Raw genomic sequence first — 24,849 nt, 5'->3', positions numbered from 1 at the left:
TTCCCTTCTCAGTGACACCCCAGCAAGCTGGTACCATTCACGGACATCTTTATTAGTTAGACCTCCCTACACTACAGACACTTGAAACCTGGAGTCTTGGTATGTTTTGGACTAGGCTGGGTAGCAGGTGCCCTCATCCAAGGTCCAGAGGTGTTGAGGGACCTGGAGGGGTCTTGAACATCTCAGCCACTATCCAAGGAGTCAGCAATTAAAGTTGGGGCTTAGAGGTTGGCTCACAGCGGTCTGTCTTCTCCTTAGATGCCAGTCTTTGCCACACCTTCTCCCAAGCCACCTGGGAAGGTTCAGGCGGGCAGATCCAGCGCAGAAACAGGCCTGAGGAGGAGGAGGAGGACAGATAAGGAAGCTCAGCAGAGGAAATAGCTGCCCAGGGGAGGAGGTGGGGGAGGGGGGTCACCTTGCCACAGTCGCAGGCTCTGGGGCTCCACAGAGGGCCAGATGGCCAAGGGATTGGGGACGTAGAGCGGGTTCCGGAGTTTCCGTCGCACTTTCGGCTGGTTGAGCCCAGACCATAAGGAGTGGGTTCGAGTCCTCACTTCACACAGGCATCTGTAGGGAGTGAGTTTCCAGACTCAAGCTATGCCTTCTGGGATTCTGGACCGGGGACCCTGGTTAGGGTGACCGCCACCCTGGGGGCAGTGACAACCTCCCCTTTTTCCTGCAGAGGTTCTTGCCAGTCACATCCTGAACCGGGCACTGGAATAAAGTAGAACAAGACAAAGTTCTAGTTCAGGAGATCATTTAGCTCTGCCTGGAAGTGGAAAGAGGAAAGGTAACTGAGAATGGGCCCCGTGGCTGGTTCCGTCCGCAGAAGTTCACCAGGTGTCCAAAAGCGTGGAAATACAGGGCCAAGAGCAAGAAAGTGGAAATGGGCCCAAGTGAGTGTTGCTGGGTTTCTGTTTTTTTCTCATTTTGAGAGAAAAAGCGTGAGCAGGGTGTGGAGGACACAGGGAGAGGGAGAGAGAATCAAGCAGGCTTCACGTCCAGCATGGAGCCCATTGAGGAGCCCAAGACGGGGCTCGATCTCTTGACCCCGAGATCATGACCTGAACCGAAATCAAGAGTCAGATGCTTAACCAACTGAGCTGCCCGGGCTCTCCTGTTTGTTAGTGAATTTTTTAAACTGGTGACAGAGAACAGTGTGGCGGCTGTTCCCACAGCCTACATGGAAAGAAGGGTCTGGAGTGGGGTTAATATAGGAGGACCCTTTGACAGGAAAGGCCAAGATAAGAAAGTTTTAGGAGAAAGGCTATATATGGAGGACAGGAGAGGGAGGTACATAAAGATAACGGTTTCTCAGCTGGGTGACCCAGTTGTGGAGTCAGTGAAAACAACCTTGTAGGGTGGGGGGCAGGGTGGGCGGGGGGGTGGCAACAAAAGTGAAGAGAGGACTGGGCCCTCCCTTCCCTCGCGTCACATTGATGAGAGAAAGACGGCTTTGGGGGGCTTGGGAGCATAAGCAACAGGCGAACCAGATTGTAAGAACCACCACCGCTGGGGTGCCCACCTTGCTGGAAACTGCGCTGAGCACTTCCCATGCTTTAACCTGGCTAATCCACACGTCCCCCCTCACCCCTCCACACCGGCTGCTAGAAGACTCCGTGCTACTGACAGGAAACACGTTTTCCATGATCACCCAGCAGGTGAGTGATGGGAGCCAGAAGTTAAGCCCAAACAATTCGACTCCATTTCCAACCTCTACTCTCGCTTCACTGGAATCAACCCTGCGGAGCGGCAGAGAGCCCCGGAAGTGATTTCTTTGGCAGCAACTTTCCCCTTCAGTCCTTGTTTTTAAGCTAGGGGTGCACTGGTTCTCGGCTCCGAAGAGAGTGGGTAGGTCTGAAGAATGAGCCTTGGGCCCATTCAAATCTGGGTTTGCAGAAGTTAGGGGGAAGGGGGTGAGATGTGGAGGCAGGGGAGGAGAGAACATGCAAGAGTTTTCCCCAAAGAGAAACTCAGCCAAAAGGGAAAGATGTCTTCTAGGGACCTCGGCGCTGACGCAGCCTGGCCTGCGCCTGGCCCCTGACCCACCATGACAGCCCCTTCGCTCACCTCTCCTTTTCGCTGCTGCAGAGGAAGGTGCCAAAAGGGGAGGCATAGGCGTGCTCAAACAGGGCCAACAGCAGCCCCTCCCCAAACTCCAGCGACAGCGGGAACTGGCGGCCCAGCTGCCACACGCAGTCCAGGAAGAGGAGGAAGGTGGGTGCCTCGTGCTTGGGGCAGACATGGGAGAAGGCCGAGTGGGCACAGCGCAGCTGGAAGGGATGGCCGGCCTGGGGAGGGGGCAGAGCGATGGGCACAAGGAAGCAGGGTCTCTGGATGAAGGGGCGGGGCTGGGGCTGAGCGGCCACTTACCTGGATCCACTCGCGCTCCACCAGCTCCTGGAAACCAGTCATGGTCCGGCTCAAGGGGTCCAGGATGAGCTGGGCCAGCGAAGTCACCAGCAGGGTGCTGTCTGTGCCTTCAGCCCCGTGCACCAGGACGCAGGCCTCTTCCCTGTGGGCCAGGGCTGTTAACAGTGGCCAGTCCTTCCCAGCCTGGGGTGGCCGGGCCAGGAGTCAAATGGACCCATTTCCAGGCTGTCTGTGCTTACTGTGCCCAGGGGTTGAGGGCCTTGCTGTCTGCCCTGTTCTCTGCCTTGTGGCAGGGGGCTTACCTCTCCACGCCCCGGGCTGCTAGGCAGGCGGTGCTCAGGGCCTCTTTCACATGTGCCAGCCAGTGGCAGGCCTCTAGTTGACTGAGCCAGCCGTCCATGCTCTGCTCCAGGTCCCCGCAGGCTTCCACCAGCCGCACGAAACTCTCCTGTAGGGGCCGTCCCCTGTACAAATGGGAATCTGGTCATTCCATCCCCAACCAAACTCTGGTGAGCACAGCCTGGGAACAAGTGCTCCAGACCAACAATGCAGACAAAGAGGAACCCATCTGACAAGAGGGACGGAGGACCCTTTGGGGAGCCCACCTAATCTCATGGAAATGAGTCCATATCTTGGAGGACTCTCCAATCTGATGGAGAAGACCCCAGACCCCTTGGGGGAGACCTGGTCTGTTGGGGGGTACCTGGGGAGTGGTCACACAACCCTCCTAGGAAACAATGCCCTGAGAAACCCCCAGTCTGATGGAAGCATCCCAGTACTGTTGTAGGCCAGTCTGATAGGAGCAACACGGTAGTCCCTGGGGAGTCCCAGTCCGACAAGAGAAACACAACCCTCTTAGAATTCTGGTCCCTCTTCCTGCTTCCCAGGAACTGCTCAGCTCAGGATCACCAATGTGACCTCCTGCCCGAAAATCTCATGGAGATTTTTCTAGCCTTGAGTAAAAGCCTGCAATTCACTCCCCCACCCCCACCTTTAGGATAAAGTCTAAGCTCAAAATCATGGCATTCAAGACCTTTGCTCTGGTCCCTATTCCCCTTTAGCCCCAGCTCTCTCTGCTTCTACCCCACACTCTACACATCCACCATTCCGAAGTGCCTGCAGCTCCCCGAACAGGACAAATGACCCGAGGCTCAGCTCCTGTGCACTGGCTGTTCCTCCCACCTGGAACGCCCTTCTGCTCTCTGGCCCTTCCTCCTCTTCAGGTGTCAGCTAAGGCCTCCAGTTCTCAGGGAAACTTTTTTTTGCACTCCCTACACACAGGAGAGGGGCACCAGCTCTGTCACACCGGACCCTAACTGCCCTCATACTGCTGATCTCGCAACCAGGTCTGGGCTGCCCACGGTCTCCGCCTCCTGGCTCAGTCAATGCTGGTTGAATAAAGGAATAAATGGTTTTGTATTCCACTCTCCTCAAAGCACAGAAACTCCCTGAGGACCTGCTCTTGGTACTACCATTGCCTAGATAGACACGGCTGTGCAGGTAGAGCTGCAGGGGAGGACTGGGACCCATGGGGAGCTGAGGTGTGTGTGTGTGTGTGTGTGTGTGTGTGTGTGTGTGTGTGTGGTGAAGCTGTTCCTGGAAGACAAAGACAAGTGTCAGTTTAATGTAAAGAGACGCTTTTTCTTTCCAGGCAGAGTTCGGGTGCCTAGAGAGGAATGAGCTCTGTCAGTGGGGGGGGTGCAAGTGGGGATGCTTACCGGATAGGATGGCTACCCAGAAATGCCTAACAGTCCCCAAGGTTCCTGGAAGACACCCCCCTACTCCTCCTGCCTCCCCCCTACACACACGTGTCCCTGAAGGGTCCGGTAGGAGAGCGCCCAGGAGAGGACTGAAAGACCTCTCACCTCTCCAGGGGCCGGTGCAGCCGTTTCCAGCCAGGGTAGGCGGCTTTGGCCTCGGTGCCACCCCCAGTCACACGGGCCTGTTTGGCGGCTTGAGCGGAGCGCGTGTCCAGGATGAAGCCCGGGGCTCCAGGGCGAGCTCCCGCCAGCACGGCTCGCAGCAGCAACTCGTCCTCAGCGCAGCGCCTTTTCTGGGGACCAGTCAGGGGCTGGCTGGAACGCAGCAGCACCTGTGGATGGGCACTCCACTCCAGAAGCCATAGACACCCAGCCCGGGCCGGGGGACTTCGCTCAGGGAGCCCCTAGGGAAGGTCTACACACGAAGGCGAAGGCGGGTCTCGAGCTGGCAGGTGCGGGCTGGAGGGCAGGGTCCCCTAGCGGCGGAACTCACAAGGCGCTGGCCCGGGCTTGGGTGGGGTGTAGCCGAAGGGGAAAGGGACCCTAAGAGTAGACAGTGGGCAGGTCCAGGGTTGACAAAGACCCTACTAGACTCCAGGAACCCGAACGGCCGGGGACCGGGCCCAGATCCGCGAGACTCCTCAGCCGGGGAGAGGGGCGGGGTCTGAGTCCGGGGAGGGCGGGCGGAACGGAGGGGGCGGGGCCCGTTGGAGGGGAGGATGGAGCGCGGCCACAAAGGGCAGGAGCCTGGGCTGCAAGCGCGCGGCTAACTGGCCCGGCCGGTGCAGAAAAGGGCCAAGAAGGGCCTCAGTTGTTCCTAGTGGCGGACTCTGGGGAGGGGCGGGCTCACGGTTCCGCTGGGAGCGTGGTGGTAGCTGAGCACAGGGAAGCGGCCTCCCTGGCGGAAGCGGGCACATCGCGCCAGGGCATCGTCGTCTACAGCGCGAGGCACGATCACGGCGCGGGGGTAACTGGGGCACAAGCTGAAGTCCTCGTTCACCTCGCTCAGCCTCCAGGCGTTGGTCTGCGGTGCAGAAAGAGGGGAAGGCCGGGTTAGGGCACTCCGTGAGCGCCCGGACCTCACGCCCCTTCCAGGCGCGGTGCTCGCACAACCGCTGGCCCCCACGACCGCACCCACCTCGCGAGCTACCCGCTTGTAGTAGCGTTCGGGTGGGTGGAAGTGCCAGGCGTCGCCCAATCTCAAGCCCTTGGGACGGTAGAAGAACGGAAAGGAAGTGATGACCGATTCCAAGGACGACAGCGCCTGGGGGAGGAAGTCGGGGGATCTGGGCCAAGTCGGAATCGTCTCACGCGCGCCCTCCCAGCCCCTCCGCTCCGCAGCTCCTTCCTCTGCGCGTACTCCAGACCACCCTGCATCCCTCGCTGTTAGCTGTGTGCCAGGATAACACCGGATGCTGAGTTTCCTCGCGCAGGAGCCCGTTTACTCCCGTCATTACCAAATAGGGATCACTTAAGGGCTTCGCGAGCACCGTTGGCGCACCTCGATGGAACGGGCGATGTCCAGCGTGGCTTCCACGCCCTCTATGTCCAGCTGCAACACTCGCAGGTCCTTACAGCGCAGCGTGATGGTGCCGGAGTCACCGGAGACCCTGGGGATGGACGGGCTTCGGCTTAGAATCCCCCGCCCCCCACGAGGGGAGGAGAAACGAGTTTATCAGGATTGGACGTGATGCAAGGGGGCACCAGTTCCAGCTGCGCTTGCCCTTCCCCCTCCTCTGCGGAGCCGCGAGCTTCGCAACTACGGGGACGCCCCCGCCACGTCTCACCGCTTCTCGATGGAGTCTACACTACGCAACAGCAGAAGCCACAGGTCTGAAGCCCCCGGAGGCCCTGGCGACAGCAGCAGGTGGTGGCCGGTGACGCATAGCGTGCCACGCAGTGGGGGCGCCTCCGGACCCCGCAGCAGCTTGGCTTGGGCCCGGCCGGTGCGGATCAGTTCCGAGAACTCCATTCCGCCTGTGGTGGGCCTGGGGCCCAGCAGAAGGGCGGACTCCAGGAGCGTCAGGCGGGGCGAGCGCGGGCTCGGAAAGGGACAGGAACTGGCGGGGCAGCTGGCGACGCCGGCAGGACAGCTGTTAAGGAGGCCCCTTGGAAGAAGCCATTGAACAGTTTCACAGGAATTTCCCCATCCTACTGCCAGCACCTCTGAGCGAGGACCCCAGCCAGACCCTGTTGAGGAAAACTCAATTTCATCCATCTGTGAAATGGGGAGAATAATCTTGCTTAAAGCCCTTTACCTCATGCCTCGGTCTCAGGTGGCATTCAACACGTTTTTTTAACCTAGGTGCCTTCACTCTCGCTGACTTAAAAAAGAAATATTACCATTTCTTCTTTTGTACCCTGGTGGAAAGGGTGGAAAGGGTGGGCGTGAAACTGGAAACTGTCTGCTTCCTCCCCCTACCGCTGAGACTGGGTGGGGGAAATCCCTTAGTCCACCTTAAAAGCAAGCAGCTGTGTAGCTGGCGCCCCTCCCCCACCACAGCTGGAAGTCCCTGCCTGAAGGCGCCCTCTATGGGGGCTGCTTCTGGCTTAGTCCTGCCCTCGGAAGCCCCGTCTTCTACCACTCCATCCTTCAACCAAATATGAATTGCCCACACACGGAGCTGGGCCCTGTATTTGGTGAGGGGACCCAAGGATGACTGAGGAAGGTTCTGTTCATTAGGATTTTCAGGCTGGCAAGAGACACACCTAAGCTGGTAAACCACAAGAGGTGAAAGGATTTACTGGAGGACCCATCCATCCATCTATGAATCCATTCAATTACGCTTTCATTTGTTTTTTTAATTCTTTCATTCCTTAAACACTGATGCCTACACTGTGTTAAGCAGTGATTACTAAGTAGAATAAGACCGACACCTGCCTTCAAAGGGCCGTTTGGTCCACTAGGTTGCAGGCTTGCTTGCGTGTGTGTGTGTGTGTGTGTGTGTGTGTGTGTACATGCACATGCATGTATGCAAAGTCCTTCTTTTAAAACACACACACACACAAAGAAAAGAAATCATAGGTGGACACCCATAATACAAACATAAAATCGGAATGAGCTGTGAAAGTAGCCACACATAAAGGAGTACAAATTGTAAAATTCCAGACCAGCTGGGATGGGAATTCGTTAGAAATGCAAATTGTCAGCCCCACCCCCATGTATCGCCTTAAATACATTTTCCAGGAGATGCCCATGCACACTAAAGTTTGAGAACCATTGGAAAGTACACAAAAAGGCAAAACTAATCACTGCTGTCAGAGATTGGGAGAGCAGTGACAGGCCAGGGGCACCTCCTGGACACTGGGAATGTTCTGTTGTTCCATCTGGGTGCTGGGTAAGCAAGTGGGCTTAGTTCAGGAGAATTCAGCAAGGCATGTCATTATTTATGATGTGCAAAGTTTTCTGTGGATCTGTTATATTTCAATACAAAGTTTAAAAAAGGGAAGAGCTCTGGTTGAAGCCCTGGGAAGGGCAGGGAGAGGGAGGGTCTAGGAGCCCATCTACAGCTCTGCCTTTAACCCACACACAGTCCTTGAGGGATTTCCAAGGGAACCTAAGGTCCTTAGAGTACAGCTCGAAATCACTGATCTGTCCCAACAGAGAGTCAGTGACTTGTCCAAATGTCATGAGGACAGAGGGCAGCTCATCAACCTTCTATCCACTCCCCACCCCCCCTTAACTTGGGTCTTGGGAAGAAGGCCAAGACTCTAGCGTGGATGATGCCTTTCTCATCCTGGAGCAACTTCCTTTCTGGGAACTGGGTGTCTCCGATTTGGGCAAAGACAATAAAATTCATCCAAGGGGCAGGAGAAGCAGGACTCCTCCTGCCCCCATCCGGATGGCATCACGTGGCTCCCGGGTTAGCAGGCCAGGAAAATCCCAGCCCTTGCACAGTCGGCCTCATATACCTCTTCTTCACCCACCCTGACACACTCGGCTTCCCTGACCCACCTTGGACAGTCCCCATCACATACTCCCTGGCACAGTTCTGTCCCCCTCAGCTCCCGCCGCCACCCCCCAGCCATACTGCCAGCCTTTCCCAGAGCTGTAGCTTTGCCCCGTCACTCACCCCAAAGCCAGCATGTCCCTAGGGCCGCTGAAATTCCAGGCAGTAGGTGAAGAAACTGAAGAGGACGAGGAGGAAGAGAGCCTGGACTCTGTCAAGGCTCTGACGGCCAAGCTGCGGCTGCAGACGCGGCGGCCCTCATACCTGGAGTGGACGGCCCGGGTCCAGAGCCAGGCGTGGCGCAGGGCCCAAACCAGACCTGGGATGGGGGGTCCCGGTGCCCTCTGCGGCTTCGACTCAATGGATTCTGCCCTTGAGTGGCTCCGACGGGAGCTGGTGAGTCGGGTGGGGTGGACAGTCATCCTTGGGACCCAGGAACCGTGGGCTTGGGGAAGGGACAAGGACAGCCCTCACCTCCAGCAACCGCCCCACTCCTGTGGCTCTGGAGGCTAAGGAGTCATGAAAGGACTTGTCCAATCATTTATTCAGGGAGACTTGCTGAAGCAGTTTCCATCCAATCTACCTACTGCCGACTACTCCTGTAGTCAGCTCTGTAGGCTGGGGGGACAGATCCTTGCCCTTTGGGGGGCATGGCCTCCCCTACCCTGAGAACCTGAGAATTGCTATACCTCCAAGATGCAGTGAAGGACAAAATGAGGCACTGACCACACTGTAGGCAGAAGCTGAGGAGGCCAGCATTATGCAGGTGGCTCTTAACCCCATATGTGCCAACAAAAAGATGTCTAGCCTCTAAATTAGAGACTGGAGTTTAGTCGACTTGGGGTGAGGCCCCCAGGCACCTGTATTTGTCTAACAATCGCCCCTTAGTTTTAGAGCAGGATCTGACCCACGGGGAGGGATCAAGCTGGGACGAGAGGGGGTAGGGAGGACACAGCCTGTGCAAAGACCCAGGGTGTTGACAGGAAGGGAAGACTGACGCGAGCAGCTGTGGACCGGTACAGCGGTCTTACGCCCCCTCTCGGCCACAGCAGGAGATGCGGGCTCAGGACCAGCAGCTGGCCGGGCAGCTGCTTCAGCTGCGGGCCCAGCTGCACCGGCTGAAGGTGGACCAAGCCTGTCACCTGCACCGAGAGCTGCTGGACGAGGCGGAGCTGGAGCTGGAGCTGGAGCCGGGGGCCGGCCTAGCCTTGGCGCCCCCGCTGCGGCACCTCGGCCTCACGCGCATGAACATCAGTGCCCGGCGCTTCACCCTCTGCTGAGGGGCACCTGCGGGCCTCCTGAGACCTCAAAGGCCCTAGCACCTGGCAAGGGGTGATGGGAGGGTTGGGGGGCTGTCACTCCGTTGGGAGCATAAAGCCCCAGCATCCTGTCACCCCTGCTGCCCTAGGGGAGGGGCGGTTGGAGGAAGGGGAGAAGCTCACGCACCCCCAGGCTCTTCAATAAAGGCCCTCTGTGCTTCCCATCAAGGTTTCCACAGTTATTTACTCGGGCCCAAGGTTGCTGTGTGTTTGTTGTCTGTAGCTGGGGCCAGGGCTTCCACTACAGGAGAGAAGTCCTGGGCTGGGGGTAGAGGCGAACAGATGGATCCCATCTCTTTCCCAGCTCCAGCTCTGTCTCCCTCTCTTAGCAAGTTCAGAACTGGGCAAGAACTTGAAGTCCTGAATCACCCCTACGGAAGGTGACAGCTCCACAGGCAGCTAAAGAATGCAGGACCCGGAAACCGGGGTTCCAAGCCAGCTCCACTGTGCATTTCTTTTCTTTTTTCTTATTTGAGAGTCAGAGAGAGAGAGAGAGACAAATAGAAAGCACGAGCAGGGGGAGAGGCCAAGGGAGAAACAGACGCCCTCTGAGCAGGGAGCTGGCTGTGGGGCTCTATCCCAGGACGCTGGGATCACGACCTGAGCTGAAGGCAGCCAGGGTCACTGAGCCACCCAGGCACCCCTCCATCACGCATTTCCACCAGACCTTGAGAAGGCCCCTTAAGCCTGAAGCTGTTTGTTTACCTCTCAACTGAAAATGCTACAATGCTACTTCTACTCCACAGTAGTTGGGGATGTCTTAAATAAGACCACACTCAAAACTGGGCAGCCTGGGGGCGCCTGGGTGGCTCAGTGGGTTAAGCCGCTGCCTTCGGCTCAGGTCATGATCCCAGGTCCTGGGTTCGAGCCCCACATCGGGCTTTCTGCTCAGCAGGGAGCCTGCCTCCTCCTCTCTCTCTGCCTGCCTCTCTGCTTACTTGTGATTTCTCTCTGTCAAATAAATAAATAAAAATCTTTAAAAAAACAAAAACAAAAACAAAAACAAACAAACAAAAAAACTGGGCAGCCTGGGTGGCTCAGTTGGTTAAGCGTCTGCCTTCAGCTCCAGTCATGATCCCAGTGTCCTGGGATTGAGCCCTGCATCTGGGCTCCCTGCTCAGTGGGGAGTCTGCTTCTTCCTCTGCCTGCTGCTCCCCCTGCTTGTGCTCTCTCTCATGTTCTCTCTCTGACAAATACATAAATAAAATCTTTAAAACAAACACTCAAAACCCATGAACTCTTTCTTGCTTATCCTTGCCATCACGAGTGGTATTAGTACTGTTGTGTGGAGGCCCAGAGATGGACCTTGCTAGGGCTCTGGGTCACTCTGTAGGTTTTTAAACACTGCACCTCCTCAGCCTTTGTTTCTGTAGTACAGGCTTTGTCTGACTTTCCAGCTCGGGCTTCCTCTTCCCTCCACCCACTTCCTGTCTCCCCCTTCCCTCTGCAGCTGAGGTACACAGAGCATCAGCTTCCCCCTCACAAACCCCAACAATGCTCTGTGGGCTCCCCTCCCCCAGCCTGCACACTAAGTGTAAGTTCCAGCGGTGGGGACTGTGACACATTTATACTTTCCTGGGGTGGTGAGGAGGTGGGGGGGTGGGGGCAGGCCCAGCTCTGGTGCCTCATAGAGCCATGCAGGGTTCCTCATAACACCGGTGACCTGGAACCTGGCCTTTGATGGCCCCACCCCGTCAGCCTGGTCCCAGGGGAAGGGAAGATTCTTGGCCTGCTCACTGCTTGTGACAAGGTTCCTGTCTCCTGTCTCTGACTGAAAGTCCTGCCAGCCAGCTGCCTGCACCTGGGTGCCCGGGCAGGAGTGTTTGTCTGTCTCCCACCTGTTGCAGGAGATGATGGCAGGCCTGACATTTCTAGCAGGGGCTGTGGCTTGCCTCTCCCTGAATGAGAAGTCTCGCCCTGATGAGTGGGTGTTATCCTGCCTCCTGCCCCCAACAGGGGCTGTTACTCGGTTGTCTTGAAGCCACAGGGTTGTCCTGCCTGCTTCCTTAAACAGCTTGCTGTCCAGCATTCTGTCTCTCAGAAGGGTGTTAGCTACCCTCTGACTCTTGCCCTGAGATGACATGACTATCGCTGGGCAGCCGTCCTAGCCTGACCTCTGACCCTACCATGGGGTGTTCAGCTCCCCAGCTGATTAGCAGAGATAGTGTTCTCTCCTCTGACTCTGGAGTGGGGTTACCTTTGCCTCCTCTAGACTGTGATGAGAGGGTCACCCCGCTTTCAGACTGTGACAGCAGTGCCACTTGCCTGCTTGCCCCTTGTTCACTGGGGTATAAAGGCTGCCCTTGAATCTCTTCTCCAGGTGCTCCCTGGGGGACAGGAGGGAGGTTCCATCAAAGATCCTCTCAAAAAAAAGATCCTCTCTTCAGCTCCAAGTGCCACCCTGAGGGTGGCCTGGAGATCTCTAGGACCCCCCCAGGGGCTGATGAGTGGGGGGCTATGGCAGCAGGAAGCTTGGGGTGCTGGAGGCTTGTGGTTGGGTTGCTGGGGCCCAGTTGGCTGCGGAGCCCTCAGGAGGAGGCAGGAAGTCAGGGTGGGACGTGGGCGGGCTAAGACAGGCGGTGGCTACCTTAACGAAGGGAGCTGAAGCTGTGTGTGAGCTGCCAGGCTAGGCCAGGAGGACCATGTGAATGGGGCCAGGGGCTCCTGGGCTGGGCAGGTAAGGAGTCCTGGAAACAGGGGTCTAGGACTGTGGTGGGGGGGGTGGTGCCTGACAGCGGGGGCTGCATCCAGGCATGGGGCTGGGCCCCTGGGTATTCAGCAGCCCTACAGGCTGGGGGAGAGAAAAGTCTTGCTGGAGGCCAGGTGGGTGGCAGGCGGTGCAGCTGGTAAGAAGTAGCCTTACCTGTGTAGCCGTTGTCTCTCAACCCTGCCACACTGTCTGCCACTGGTCCCTACCTCACTGGGAGCCTTTTCTGGGAGATCCGACACATGGACTATTACATATGAAAAAAGCCTTCAGAAATCCCCAAGTCCAGGGGCTCTGCCTTCAGCTCAGGTCATGATCTCAGGGTCCTGGGATCAAGCTCCACATCGGACTCCCTGCTCAGCGGAGAGTCTGCTTCTCCCTCTCCCTCTGCTTCTGCCCTCTGTCCTAACCCGACTTGTGCTCTCTTGCTCTCTCCCGCTCTCAAATAAATACACAAATAAAACCTTTAAAAAGGAATCACCAAGTCCAGTCCCTAATCCCATGATGGACGAACTTCCTGAGGCCCAGAGAGGTCAAGCCCTCCCTCCCTGCAGTCACTCAGCAAGGCAGTGGCAGAGCTAGTCCCTGGGAGAAGGTGATGGTCTAGGCTCGGTCTCCCCCACCCCTATCCGTGGGGCAGGATGATGGTCAAGCTTGAGTCGGGGACCCAGGAATCCTAGTGGTTGCTGGGGCAGACCCCAGTGACAAGAATCTTCTGAGAGAGATTGAGAGAGAGAGAGAGAGAGATTGAGAGAGAGAGTAATCACCCAGAACATCCGGAGGGACACGTGAGACGTGATTTTAGCCTTGTTGACCAGCGGTGCTGGAGAAGCAGAAGTGTCTTCTGTTGCAAGCGGATGGATATGGGAGGGCGTGTTTGTTATCTGGGATGGGGCCTCCAGAGCGGAAGTATCTGACCGGAGGCTGGAAAGTTGAAGGACGGAGAATGGAAAGTTGAAGGACGGAGAATGGAAAGGGCAGGGCAGAGGAAGGGCTATTTTTAACTGAGACAGGGGTGCAGTTGGCCCTGGGCGAGGGACGCCAGCACTTCCGTCTGGAAAGTTGCCATTCCTGCCCCTGCCGAGTATCAGAGGAGGCCACTTGGTTCCTCTGGCTTCACCGCCCGCCCCCCACACACCCCCAAACTGTATGCGTCAGGCCAGCTGGTCTCTCTGATCGCTGCTTCAAACCCTAGGAAGGCAGAGGCCCAGGAAGGCATAGTCAGCTACTTGCCCACCCCTCACCTTCTTCTGAGCCATCAGTTTATGGGGGGACATCCCCATGTGAGCCAGACTTTCCAGGTTTCCCTTACCCTACCCTCCGCCATTGTAGTTTTTCTTGACACGCAGTTTCCACCCAGTCAGCATGCCCCAGTCTTTCTCTTGTCCCCAGGTCCAAGGCCTGCAGCCTTTTGTAGGGGCCAGAGAACACATTGACTCTCCACGTGCTTCGGGCGGGCTCCTCGGTCTGCACCCCTCTCCTCCAGGACGTGCTGACAGATGACTCAAGAGTCCCTTGCCCTTATGGCTCAGGAACGGAGGTTCTCCTGAAAGGGTAAAGGGCCAAGTGTTGGGGCAAGAGAATGAGGCGAGGTTCTCAGGGAACGGAGGACTTCCCTGTGGTGATCCAGAAGGTTCACAGATCTGACTGGAAGTCAACACAGTTCTGAGAAGGACAAAGGCCCATTTTGGAAAGCATCTACAACATGAGCCAAGGTCACTGTCCCTGGTTTCTGTTTCTTGGGTACCATGAAGACAGAACAAGACCAAAGGCCAGAGAGTCAATGGGTATTGTGCAGTGCAGAGAACACGGGTTTCAGGGTCAGGCTGACCCAGGTACAATTCCGGTTCTGCCATTTCCTTGAACAGTATTGACTTCACCTCCCCAGACTCCAAACTATGAAGAGGCAGTCATAAATCTCTCCCTTGCAGATTGCGTTTGGGGACTTGGGTTGTGCTCTGGGTAGTACCTGATGCATAGTAGGTCCTTAACAGAGGTTAGGCAGCCCCTCCTCCTGTAAATGGTGCACCAAAGGGAAGGCTGTTCACACCCAGAATGACCCGTATTCAGCACCTTGGCTGGCCAGCGTCCCACCCTCAGCACCCTGGCCGGCCAGCATACCGCTCATCCCCTCACACTTGTGGTGTGGTTTTGCAAATGAGCTTGTTTCCTGTATATAGTGGGTGTGAGAATTCTAGACTGAGCCACAGGGTCTGCCTTATAGGAGAGTAACATACACACACACACACACACACACACACACACACACACCCATACACACATACCCTATCCCAAACACCAGACTTATCATCAGAAAATGTCTGTGTGCAGGTATGGACGGAGGCAGAGACAGGGTCTACATACACAATACACACTGTATCTTACGAATCCAGAGCCTGGGGGTGTGTATGGATTCACATACATCTTCAACTTGGCCTTGAAGTCACCAGCTTCAAGTCGGTGACTTCAAGACCAAGCTCAGTTCAATGAAAGCAATGCTGAGGGGAGCTGGGGGTGGGTTGGGGGCAGGCAGGACCAAGATACCATCGGGGGACGTGGCCTCCAAGAGCAAACTTCGTCATTGGCCTGAATGTAGCTTGTGCTTCATTTCCGATGCTTGTTCTAGAGAACACCAGTTCCATGAGGCATCTGGAAAGAGAATGGTTCTGGGGCTAAACCAACATGGCCTCCGCTCCAGACTGGGCCATATTAATTTCCTGGTCAATGTCATCAGCTGGTTAGCACTCTGAAAATTCCCCGGAGAACGGGCCTGATCGATTCTGTCTCATTGGCATTTCCCAAACTTCTTTGGTCACAGAAGCCTTTTTTCCTGGATGACCCGTTCATTGCACGCCTACCTTTCCTGAGACAAGGCGAGGAATGGAAGGGTAAGCTACGCAGTGACTCCTCCAGAGACCGTCCTGTCTCTTGGCAGAGTTTCTGCGTTGGTGGCGGTTTGTTGTTTTTTGTTTTTCATCTACAAAATTAGCACATGACTGTCGTTAAAAATTCAAACAGTACGGAGGCATAAAAATAAATATAAGAAACTACAGCCCCCTCCGGTCTCACTTCTGGGATGTGTTCGCTGCGAACAATTTGTGAGCATCCTTCCAGATTTTCCTATGGACGGCGGCTGCAAAGTGTAGGAGTTAGGAGCCCCGTGTCTGGGGGCAGAGAGACCGAGGTTCAGCTCGCCACTCCACGACTTATTTGTTTGTTATGAGGCCTCAGACAAATCACTTCACCCTGTTTGTGCCTCAGTTTTTGCATGTGTAAAATGGGGATAATAATAGCCTTTACATCATAGGATTATAATGAGAATGACATGAAAACATGCAAATAAAAGCTTAGCCCAGAACCTGGCTGCAAAGAATCCCCAAATATACACATTTGAATGCAAATAGGCTTCTATGCTACATTCTGTTCTGTAGCTTCCTTGCCATGTTTTTTGTTTTTGGGGTTTTTTTTGCTTGCCATCTTATATCCAGGATGTCTTTCCATGTCAGTACATGGAGATGGACCTCATTTTTAGTGATTTTAGTTTAACGTCAACTTGGTAAATGGGCAGCGGCGGCGATTTTGCAATACTACTTCCTGACAAGTACTGCTGTTTTGTGTTCCCAGTGTTGTGAGTCACAGACATTACCAGTCACTGAACTGAAGACAGACCCATGGCCCCTGGTGAAAATGGAGGGACCTGCCAAAAGAGGTCAGGGCTGGGGGTGCCTGGGTGGCTCAGTTGTTAAGCGTCTGCCTTCAGCTCAGGTCATGATCCCAGGGTCCTGGGATCGAGCCCCAAATCAGGCTCTCTGCTCTCTGCTTGGCGGGAAGCCTGTTCTTTCCTCTCCCACTCCCCAGGCTTGTGTTCTGTCCCTCTCTGTCAAATAAATTAAATCTTTAAAAAAAAAAAAGAGGTTAGGACCAAATGGACAGGAACCTATCTGCTCAACCTCTGTGTCCCCCACCCTAGATCAGAGCCTGGCACATAGAGGTACCCGTTACATTTTTGTCAGTAGTCTGGCCAGTTAGGAAAATGGTGCCTCCTCTAACTCACCAACAGAGGTCTAAACCCAAAGGTCCTTCTCACATTGCAGCAAGTCCCAAAATATGGCCTGTGCACCTCTACCGTGGAGTGATTTTAGGGGGTAACGAATGTGAATTTACATATGACATCATGTGCTTGTTTTAATGGATCCTGATTTCTATCTCTGGCTGGTGATACTGGTTTTCCATTTAGGGTAGTGAAGTTCCATTTTAGGTAAATGTATTAAAAGCGAAAAGGTGGTCTGTGAAAGTGCCCAAAATCACAAAGGAGAATGAAAATGATTGATAATGGCTAATGTTAACATTTAGACTGGAAAATGTTTAAGGCTGGTGCAGGGAAATGCTCACGCTAGCCTCAAATAGCAATTAGACTTGACCTTTAAACAATAGTGGGTTGCGCTCTGACCACACGTAGTCGAAAATCCAAATAAAACCTTTGACCGCCCAAAAACTTAACGACAGTTGACCCTTGAATAATGTGAGGGTGTAGGGGTGCCGACTACCAGAGCAGGCAAAAATCCATGTGTAACTTTGATTCGCAAAATAGCTTAACTAATAGGGTCCTATTGACCAGAGCCTTACTGATAACATAAATAGTTGGTTAACAGATAATTTGTATATTATATGTCTTGTATACTGTATTCTTAAAGTAAGCTAGAGAAAAGAAAAGAAATGGTATTAAGAAAATCATAAGTGGGGCACCTGGGTGGCTCAGTAGGTTAAGCCTCTGCTTTCGGCTCAGGTCATGATTTCAGGGTCCTGGGATTGAGCCCCACATCGGGCTCTCGGCTCGGCAGGGAGCCTGCTTCCCTCTCTGTCTCTGCCTGCTTGTGATCTCTCTCTCTCTCTCTCTGTCAAAAAAAAAAAAAAAGAAGAAGAAAAAAGAAAATCATAAGGAAGGGGCGCCTGGGTGGCTCAGTTGGTTAGGCACCTGCCTTAGGCTCAGGTCATGATCCCAGCGTCCTGGGATTGAGTCCCGCATTGGGCTCTCTGCACGGTGGGGAGTCTGCTTCTCCCTCTCCCTTTGCTCTTCCTCCTGACTTGTTCTTTCTTTCTTTCTTTCTTGCCCTCTTTAAATGAATAAATAAAATCTTTAAAAAAAAATATTTAAACTAGAAAAAAAAATCATAAGGAAGATGGAACACCTGGCTGACTCAGTCAATAGAGCATGTGCTTCTTGATCTCAGGGTTGTAGGTTCGAGCTCCATGTTAGGTACAGAGATTACTTAAAAAGAAGATCTTAAAAAAGAAAGAAAGAAAAAAGAAAATCATGAGGAAGAGAAAATACATTTATAATACTCTACTGTAAAATATCCACATGTGAATGGAACCACAAGGCACAAACCCATGTTGTTAAAGGGTCAACGATGTTCTCTTTTATTTAGCTCTTGGCAGGTACTAAGCACATGATAAGCAGTTTATGGGATCATCTGTATCTCCCAGGTAATGCTTACAGCAGCCCTACCCGTAGGTCCCACTTTATTTGTTTATTTTAAATTTTATTTACTTATTTGTCAGAGAGACAGAGAGAGAAAGAGAGAGTGAGCACAGAGGGGGGGAGCAGGAGGCAGAGGAAGAGGGAGAAGCAGGCTCCCTGCTGAGCAGGGAACCCAATGTGGGGCTCGTACCCAGGACCCTGGGATCATGACCTGAGCTGAAGACAGACACTTAACCGACTGAGCCACCCAGATTGTCTGCATCCCCCCCTAGCCCCCCAGAGAGGTTTAGTAATCTGCCCTGAGGCCCTCTGCCAGTGAGTGCCTAGGGATTGACAAGGATATGGTGAGCTGAGACCCCATGACCGGCAGACTCCCAGAAGCTTGAATAAAGCTTCATGGCTCGCCAAGCTGTAAATAAGGCTCTGTCCATCCTGGTAAAACCATCATGTCACAAAATGCGCACAGAGGCACACAGGGATGGGATTCACGAAAAGGATTAGAGGTACATACAAGTTACTGGTTGGAGGGCCTCTACCCAAAATACCAGCTTTAGCATCATTGCTCTGTAACCCACACTTCCGGCAATAATTAACTGACAATCAGTTTTATGGTTAAGACACTTAGTTTTGTGAGAATAAACCTACCTTGTTTGCATTGAAGAGAAAGCTTAGCTTTTTGTTCTCTATGGTTAAAAAGTGGGGGATTATATCACAAAGGAGCATGTGAAAAAGGAGAGAACTCTGGACACATCCCTCTTTTACCCATTAGAAATTATTTATCATGCCCGCCAACCCTGATTCTTGAGTACCATGAGGAAGGATCTGTGTGGACCGCCTTCATAGCCAAGGCTCTTCATTGAACATATACAGCTTTTTTGACAACCAAATCTCGGCCCAAATAAAAAGCCAAGAAAATGTTTTAAATGATTCTCGACAGATTTTGCCACAAAGCAGCCCAGGGTACCACAGTGGTTCTGCCTCATGATAGCCTGCCTGCTCTTGGCTAAGAAACCCAGGTTCTTGGCAAGAACCTGGCACACATTATGGACAGAATGTTCGATAAATGAATAGCTTTACAGTTGAAGGGAGGAAAAGTGTTGTTGTTATTGTTGTTTTTAAAGGGGACAAAACATATCCTAGGCCCAGCTAGGCAAGAGAAAGTCTGGAGTTGATAGAAGTGAATGAGTTGGCAAGAGTTGGAACTCTCGATGATATCAATGCTAAACAGGTTTGGGTTCAGATGATCCAGACCAGGAGCTTTGGGTAGCTTGGGATTTTCGATCGGTTCTACCAAGTGAGCAGGGCCACTGCATGTGTTGGGTGCTGTGGTGAAGGGCACCTAGGGGGCTGAGGTCTAACCTTCACTCTACTCTCTGAGTTTGAAACCCCAGGGAGGGGTGGCTCTTTATAATTGGCACAAAGTGCTCTGTGGACCACGGGCAGCTCTGAATTTCACCGAGAACAGTACAGACCTTGGTCAGAGGAGGTCTAGATCTCTAACATTCTTGCTATTGACCTTGAATTCCTGAGTTGGAAGAAGAAAATGTCCTGTTTCATTCACCCCAGAATCTGCCTTTGCTGCTTGTTCTGAGAAGTCTGGGGATTCTCTGGATCTGTTTTTTTCTTCTTTTTCTTCCTTTTAGACAATGAAACATTTATATATTTCTTAAAAAGACATTTATATATTTATCTGCTTGAGAGAGGGAGAGGGAGAGAGAATGAGCAGCAAGGAGGGGCAGAGGGAAAGGGAGAAGCAGACCCCCTGCTGAGTAGGGAACCCACCTTCAGGGCTCGATCCCAGGACTCCGGGATCATGACCTGAGCTGACTGAGTCAGAGGCCTAACCAACTAAGCCACCCAGACACCCATGACAACATGACATTTATATTAAGCTTTAATTTTTATTTTCTTTTTACTGACCTCATTTGTCAACCTGGTTAGATTGTTTTGGCTACCAGTAATCTTCGTCACACTAAGACGAGAAGGATGGGACACACATTTTATATAAATAGATATATCCATCTATGACCTCACAATTACACAGGGACAGGCACAAACTGTAAATCCCCCCCATTCTGTTACACAGCCATCTGCATATACGACCTCAGACAAACCCACGGGCTTGCGCACAAAAGCACGATGCTTGCTTAATCATATGCCTTCATATATACAGACCTGCATTCACCTGTCCGGTAAATTACATTCAGAAGCATGTAGTCTAGGTGAAAGGAGCATTGTCTTGGAGGAAAAGGCCTCTGTTAACAGCACAATGATCACAAAAATTTTTTAAGGATTTTGTTTATTTGAGAAAGAACGAGAGCGGAGAGATCAGAGAGAGAGAGGGAGAAGCGGACTTGCTGCTGAGCCGAGAACCTGATGCCAGGCTCAATTCCAGGACCTTGAGATCATGACCTGAGCCAAAGGCAGCTTAACCAGCTGAGCCACCCAGGCGAACCATGATCAAATTTTTGATGAAGAATGCTGTCCCCCCACCCCCCACTTCCCCAACCCCCCAAACCCCTGCCTGTCAGACCCACCTCTCTGCTCCTGTTTCCTCATGACTTCTCAGGATCCTCCACTTCCTTTGGATTTCCCAGGGAGTGAAGATTAGAGGAGGATACCTTGATAAAGGAGTAGGAAACTGATTTGAGTTTCACCTCTGCCTAGAGCCCTCATGGGCTCTTGGGAAATTCACATAACCTCTCTGATCCCCCAGCTTCTCCATCTTTAAAACAAAGCTGGTAAATTATACTGGTGCTTCTAAACTCTTGTCTCCCAGACTCCTTGGCCCCTTCCACTGTTGTACTCCCCACTCTCCTGGGTCATGGATCTCATGATTTTGAAGTTTCTGCCTACTAAACTACTTTGTTTAAGTACTCACTTTCATGTTATCTAATTCAAATTTTAATCAGAGACAATCAGTATGCATTGAAGAAATAGTAACGTAATTTATCAAACTAAGAAACAAATTATAGTACAATTTCCTTTCAGGTTTTTTTTCTACAAGATTTTATTTATTTATTTGACAGAGAGAGAGAGAGAGAGAGAGAGAGAGAGAGAGAGATCACAAGTAGGCAGAGAGGCAGGCAGAGAGAGAGGGGGAAACAGGTTTGCTGCTGAGCAGAGGGCCCGATGAGGGGCTTGATTCCAGGACTCTGAGATCTTGACCTGAGCTGAAGGCAGAGGCTTAACCCACTGAGCCACCCAGGAGCCCCATTCCTCTCAGGTTTTTAAAAAATACTGAAATAACCTGCAGGCCTCCCATGTTATCCTGGGGCCTCCCAGGAGCATGGAGCCCTGGTAGCTGGGAGCCACACACCAAAATCTTCTCTGGCATTCCTGGATCCTAGGGTCTCATGATGGCTGCCAGGCCCTACGCACCACAGCTCACACTTCCGTAGAGGGCAGGATCTGCTCCCGGTAGCTGGAGGGCTCCAGGAGCGCACAGCCAGCCACGGAGAAAACACTAGGGGTCAGATTCCCAGAAGAGTTAGAGTTCCTTTTGGCCTAATCAAGACACAGCTTGACTTTTTCCTCATTCTTGGCCCCAGTCTTTAGGAATGTCAGGTCCTCTCTGGGAGGCGCAGATTTAGTCCAGGACATAGGTCTTGTCTGCATGCTGTCCTGGACCCTGGCCGTCTCCAAACTGTGATCTTCATAGGCCCATCTGAGGGTCACAAACAACAGGATGCTCACAGCCTCACTTGATAGCTCATCTTAGGCTGTTTCCAGATGGTTCTCAGTGCTTCTCTGGAGGCTTTTGCTGCTCAAAGTTCCTAGCCATAATAAAATTATGTGTCAGAAAAGCCATTTGCAGGGATGTCTGGGTGGCACAGGCAGTTAAGTGTCTGACTCTTGTTTTCGGTTCAGGTCCTGATCTCAGGGTCCTGGGATCAAGCCCCACATCAGGCTCTCTGCTCAGCAGGGAGCCTGCTTCCTCCTCTCTCTCTCTCTGCCTGACTCTCTGCCTACTTGTGATCTCTGTCAAATAAATAAATAAAATATTTTTTAAAAAGGATTTTATTTATTTATTTATTTATTTATGTGAGAGAGAGAGAAAGAGATAGCACAAACAGGGGGAGTGGCAGGCAGAGGGAGAAGCAGGCTCCCCACTGAGCAAGGAGCCCAATACGGGGCTCGATCCCAAGACCGCGAGATCATGATGTGAACCAAAATCAAGAGTCAGATGCTTATTAACTGATGGGACCACCCAGGCGCCCCATAAATAAAAAAAAAAATTTTTAAGCCATTTGTATCCACAGATGAGTGTTTGAGCTGGCTTTCTCAAATGTCTCTCCCCCACACTCCAGGACTCTTTTTTTTTTTTTTTTTTTAAAGATTATTTATTTATTTATTTATTTGATAGAGAGCACAGGTAATGAGAGCGGCAGGCAGTGAGAGGAGGAAGCAGGCTCCCTGCTGAGCAGAGAGCCCGATGCAGGGCTCGATCCCAGGACCCTGGGATCATGACCTGAGCCGAAGGCAGAGGCCTCAACCCTCTGAGCCACCCAAGCGCCCCACACACTCCAGGACTCTTAACAGTAGAGGGGAGAGTGAATGTGTACCCTTTTCCTTGAAAGTCTCTTGATCTGGCTTAAAATTCCATGTATTCCATTCCTTGCATTTTCCTCTATAATAGATCTATGTTTGTTTAACTATATGACTAAGGTCAGATGACACTCGTGTTCTAGGAAGATGTACGCCCATGACTTCTGGTACGCATGATGGGTTCTGAGTATCTCAGTTTAGGAAACATGAATATCTTTCTTTCTTTCTTTCTTTTTTTTTAAAGAAACATGAATTTCTAATAAGGAGGATTATTTACCAATTCCATTCTCCCACCCTCCAAAGTAGGTGCTGGAAGGGCAGAATGAGCAGTGGTGAAGTCTTTCTAAGTTCTAAACTAAGCTAACATTTGTGTAAGCTTATGAGAAAGGGGTGACAGTCCTCACTGGACAGGAAAGGAAAGTGAAGCTTGGGAAGAACAGTTTCAGCAAAGTCATACAGGAAACGTCAGAACCGGGGTTTGAACTTAGGTCTCTCTGACTCTGAGGCCTGTCCTTGAGTCTTTTTTTTTTTTTTTTAAGATTTTATTTATTTATTTGTCAGAAAGAGAAAGAGAGAGCACAGGCAGGCAGAGTGGTAGCAGAGGCAGAGGGAGAAGCAGGCTCCCTGCTGAGCAAGGAGCCTGATGTGGGACTCGATCGCAGGATGCTGGGATCATGACCTGAGCAGAAGGCAGCCGATTAACCACCTGAGCCACCCAGGCGTCCCTCTTTTTTCCTTTATTGAGACATAATTGACATGTGTCCTTCAGTCTTGCAAACCCCACAATCCCCAGTACTCCCTACTTCCACTTGGTCCCAGCATGGATCAACATCTCTAGCTTTGTTCTGTCCCAAACAGATTGTGTGAGTTTAATCTTTTTAAAATATTTATTTATTTATTTTTAGGGAGAGTGTACCTGAGCCAGGGGAGAAGCAGAGGGAGAGAGAGAGAGAATTCTAAGCATTCGCCCCACTGAGTTCAGAGCCCGATGTTGGGGGTGGGGGGTGGGCTCTATCTCACAACCCTGAGGCCTGAGCTGAAACAAACCGTCAGACGCTCAACCCCCGGAGCCACCCAGGTGTCCCCTGTGAGCTTAATTTTTTTTAAAGATTTATTTATTTGAGGGGGTGGGAGGGGCCAAGGGAGAGGGAGAGAGAAAACTCAAACAGTCTCTGAGCTGAGTGGGGAGCCCCACGACCCCAAGATCAGACCTGAGCTGAAACCAAGAGTTGGACACACAACCAATTGTACCACTCAGGTGTCCCTGCATGCGTTTAGTTTTAAGCAGGTCTTTTTGGGCTTCTGTTTGCTCCTCTAAAATCAGAAGTTAGACTTGGTGATGTCTTTCTCTCTTTCTCTCTTTTCTTTTTCTTTTTTTTTTTTTAAAGTAGCCCCTCCTCCCTTTTAAAAGATTTTATTTATTTATTTGACAGAGAGAGACACAGGGAGAGAGGGAACACAAGCAGGGGGAGTGGAAGAGGGAGAAGCAGGCTTCCTGTCGAGTACAGAGCCCGATGCTGGGGCTTGATCCCAGGACCCTGGGATCATGACCTGAGCAGAAGACAGATGCTTAACGACTGAGCTACCCAGGCGCCCCAGACTTGGTGATCTCTAAGACCCTGGTAGATGGGAGCCTCTGTGCATGAACCGTCCACATACCAACATTTATTAATGACAAGTAGTTCTGGGTGCTGCGGTATTCAGGCAAATAACCCACAGCTTCTGTTCTGAATGAGCCCCCCATCTCATCAAGGGGAGGGAAAGACAGTGGGACTGATCCATACATCCATCTAGTCATGGCATTCAGTGCTAACTGACAACTGTGTCTGAGTAGAGTGTTGACAGAGCAGGGTATTGGGAGGGCTTCACTGGGGAGGTAATATTTGAGCTGAGCCTTAAAGGTTCAATTAGTTCAGTAGGCAGACAAGAAAGCATTCACGGTAGGGGAGTCACATGTGCAAAGGCATGGAGTAAGAAAATAGTATGCGGTGTTTGGGAAAGGCAGCGGTAGCTCAGAATGAAGGGGTGTGTGTGTGTGTGTGTGTATGTATAGGATAGTGTGGAGGTGGATTTGATCTTGATATTAAAACGTCATGGGGGAGCACCTGGGTGACTCCGTCAGTTAAGCATCCGGCTCTCGTTTTTGGCTCCAGTGGTGATCTCAGGGTCGTGGCATTGAACCCTCTTGGGCTCTGAGCTTGGCAGAGGGGTCTACTTGGGATTCTCTCTCTCTCCTCCTCTCTCTCTCTGCCACTTGTGCATGAGAGAGCACGAGTGGGGGTGGAGGGGCAGAGGGAGAAGCAGACTCCTCACAGAGCAGAGAGTCCAACGGGGGCTTGACCCCAGGACCCTGAGATCATGACCTGAGCTGAAGGCAGACGCTTAACCACGGAGCCACCCAGGTGCCCCAGCAAGTTTTTTAAAGGGTCATGGGGTGCCGGGGTGGTTCTGTCGGTTAAGCATCCAACTCGATCTTGGCTCAGGTCTTGATCGCAAAATTGTGAGTTTGAGCCCCGAGTGGAGCCTACTTTAGAAAAGAGGTCTTGAATGGTAAGTTGAGTTTTATCTGAGGACTAGTGCTTTCTAAGCGGTTCTGAGGAGCAGCCCTAGGGAAGGGGGTTTCTCAGGCCTCCTGGGGGCTTCACAATGACGTCTCCACTCTGTTTCAGGCAGAACAGCCCCACGTTTACTTGCTTTATCTATTAGGTTC

At 52.4% G+C, this 24,849-nt stretch overlaps 2 protein-coding genes across 6 annotated transcripts; one reads left to right on the top strand and one right to left on the bottom strand.

Moving 5' to 3' along the window:
* Positions 1-31: 31 nt before the first annotated feature.
* On the bottom strand, positions 32-6,425 carry LOC125097217 (myotubularin-related protein 9-like). 4 transcript variants are annotated; one of them, XM_047724849.1, is made up of 11 exons: positions 6,392-6,411; positions 5,921-6,241; positions 5,635-5,743; positions 5,272-5,397; positions 4,984-5,157; positions 4,239-4,465; positions 2,676-2,837; positions 2,374-2,515; positions 2,071-2,291; positions 416-567; positions 32-333 (listed from the first exon to the last, which is right to left on the bottom strand). In XM_047724849.1, exons 1-11 carry the CDS (start codon positions 6,394-6,396, stop codon positions 209-211), a joined length of 1,764 nt encoding a protein of 587 aa, XP_047580805.1. In that variant the 5' UTR covers positions 6,397-6,411; the 3' UTR covers positions 32-208. The 4 variants fall into 4 exon arrangements, with proteins under 4 accessions (XP_047580805.1, XP_047580804.1, XP_047580802.1 ...); XM_047724848.1 differs by having other exon boundaries at positions 2,071-2,231; positions 5,921-6,425; XM_047724846.1 differs by having other exon boundaries at positions 5,921-6,417.
* Positions 6,426-8,003: 1,578 nt separating this feature from the next.
* On the top strand, positions 8,004-9,566 carry FAM167B (family with sequence similarity 167 member B). Of its 2 annotated transcripts, none has more exons than XM_047728779.1 (2): positions 8,004-8,479; positions 9,067-9,566. In XM_047728779.1, exons 1-2 carry the CDS (start codon positions 8,219-8,221, stop codon positions 9,361-9,363), a joined length of 558 nt encoding a protein of 185 aa, XP_047584735.1. In that variant the 5' UTR covers positions 8,004-8,218; the 3' UTR covers positions 9,364-9,566. The 2 variants fall into 2 exon arrangements, with proteins under 2 accessions (XP_047584735.1, XP_047584736.1); XM_047728780.1 differs by having other exon boundaries at positions 8,014-8,479; positions 9,133-9,566.
* The last annotated feature ends 15,283 nt before the right edge of the window (positions 9,567-24,849 follow it).

This window comes from Lutra lutra, chromosome 4 (assembly GCF_902655055.1).
Source record: "Lutra lutra chromosome 4, mLutLut1.2, whole genome shotgun sequence".
Classification (NCBI taxonomy): domain Eukaryota; kingdom Metazoa; phylum Chordata; class Mammalia; order Carnivora; family Mustelidae; genus Lutra; species Lutra lutra.
Note: the sequence above shows the minus strand (reverse complement) of the source record. Positions and strands in the feature narration are given on the sequence as shown.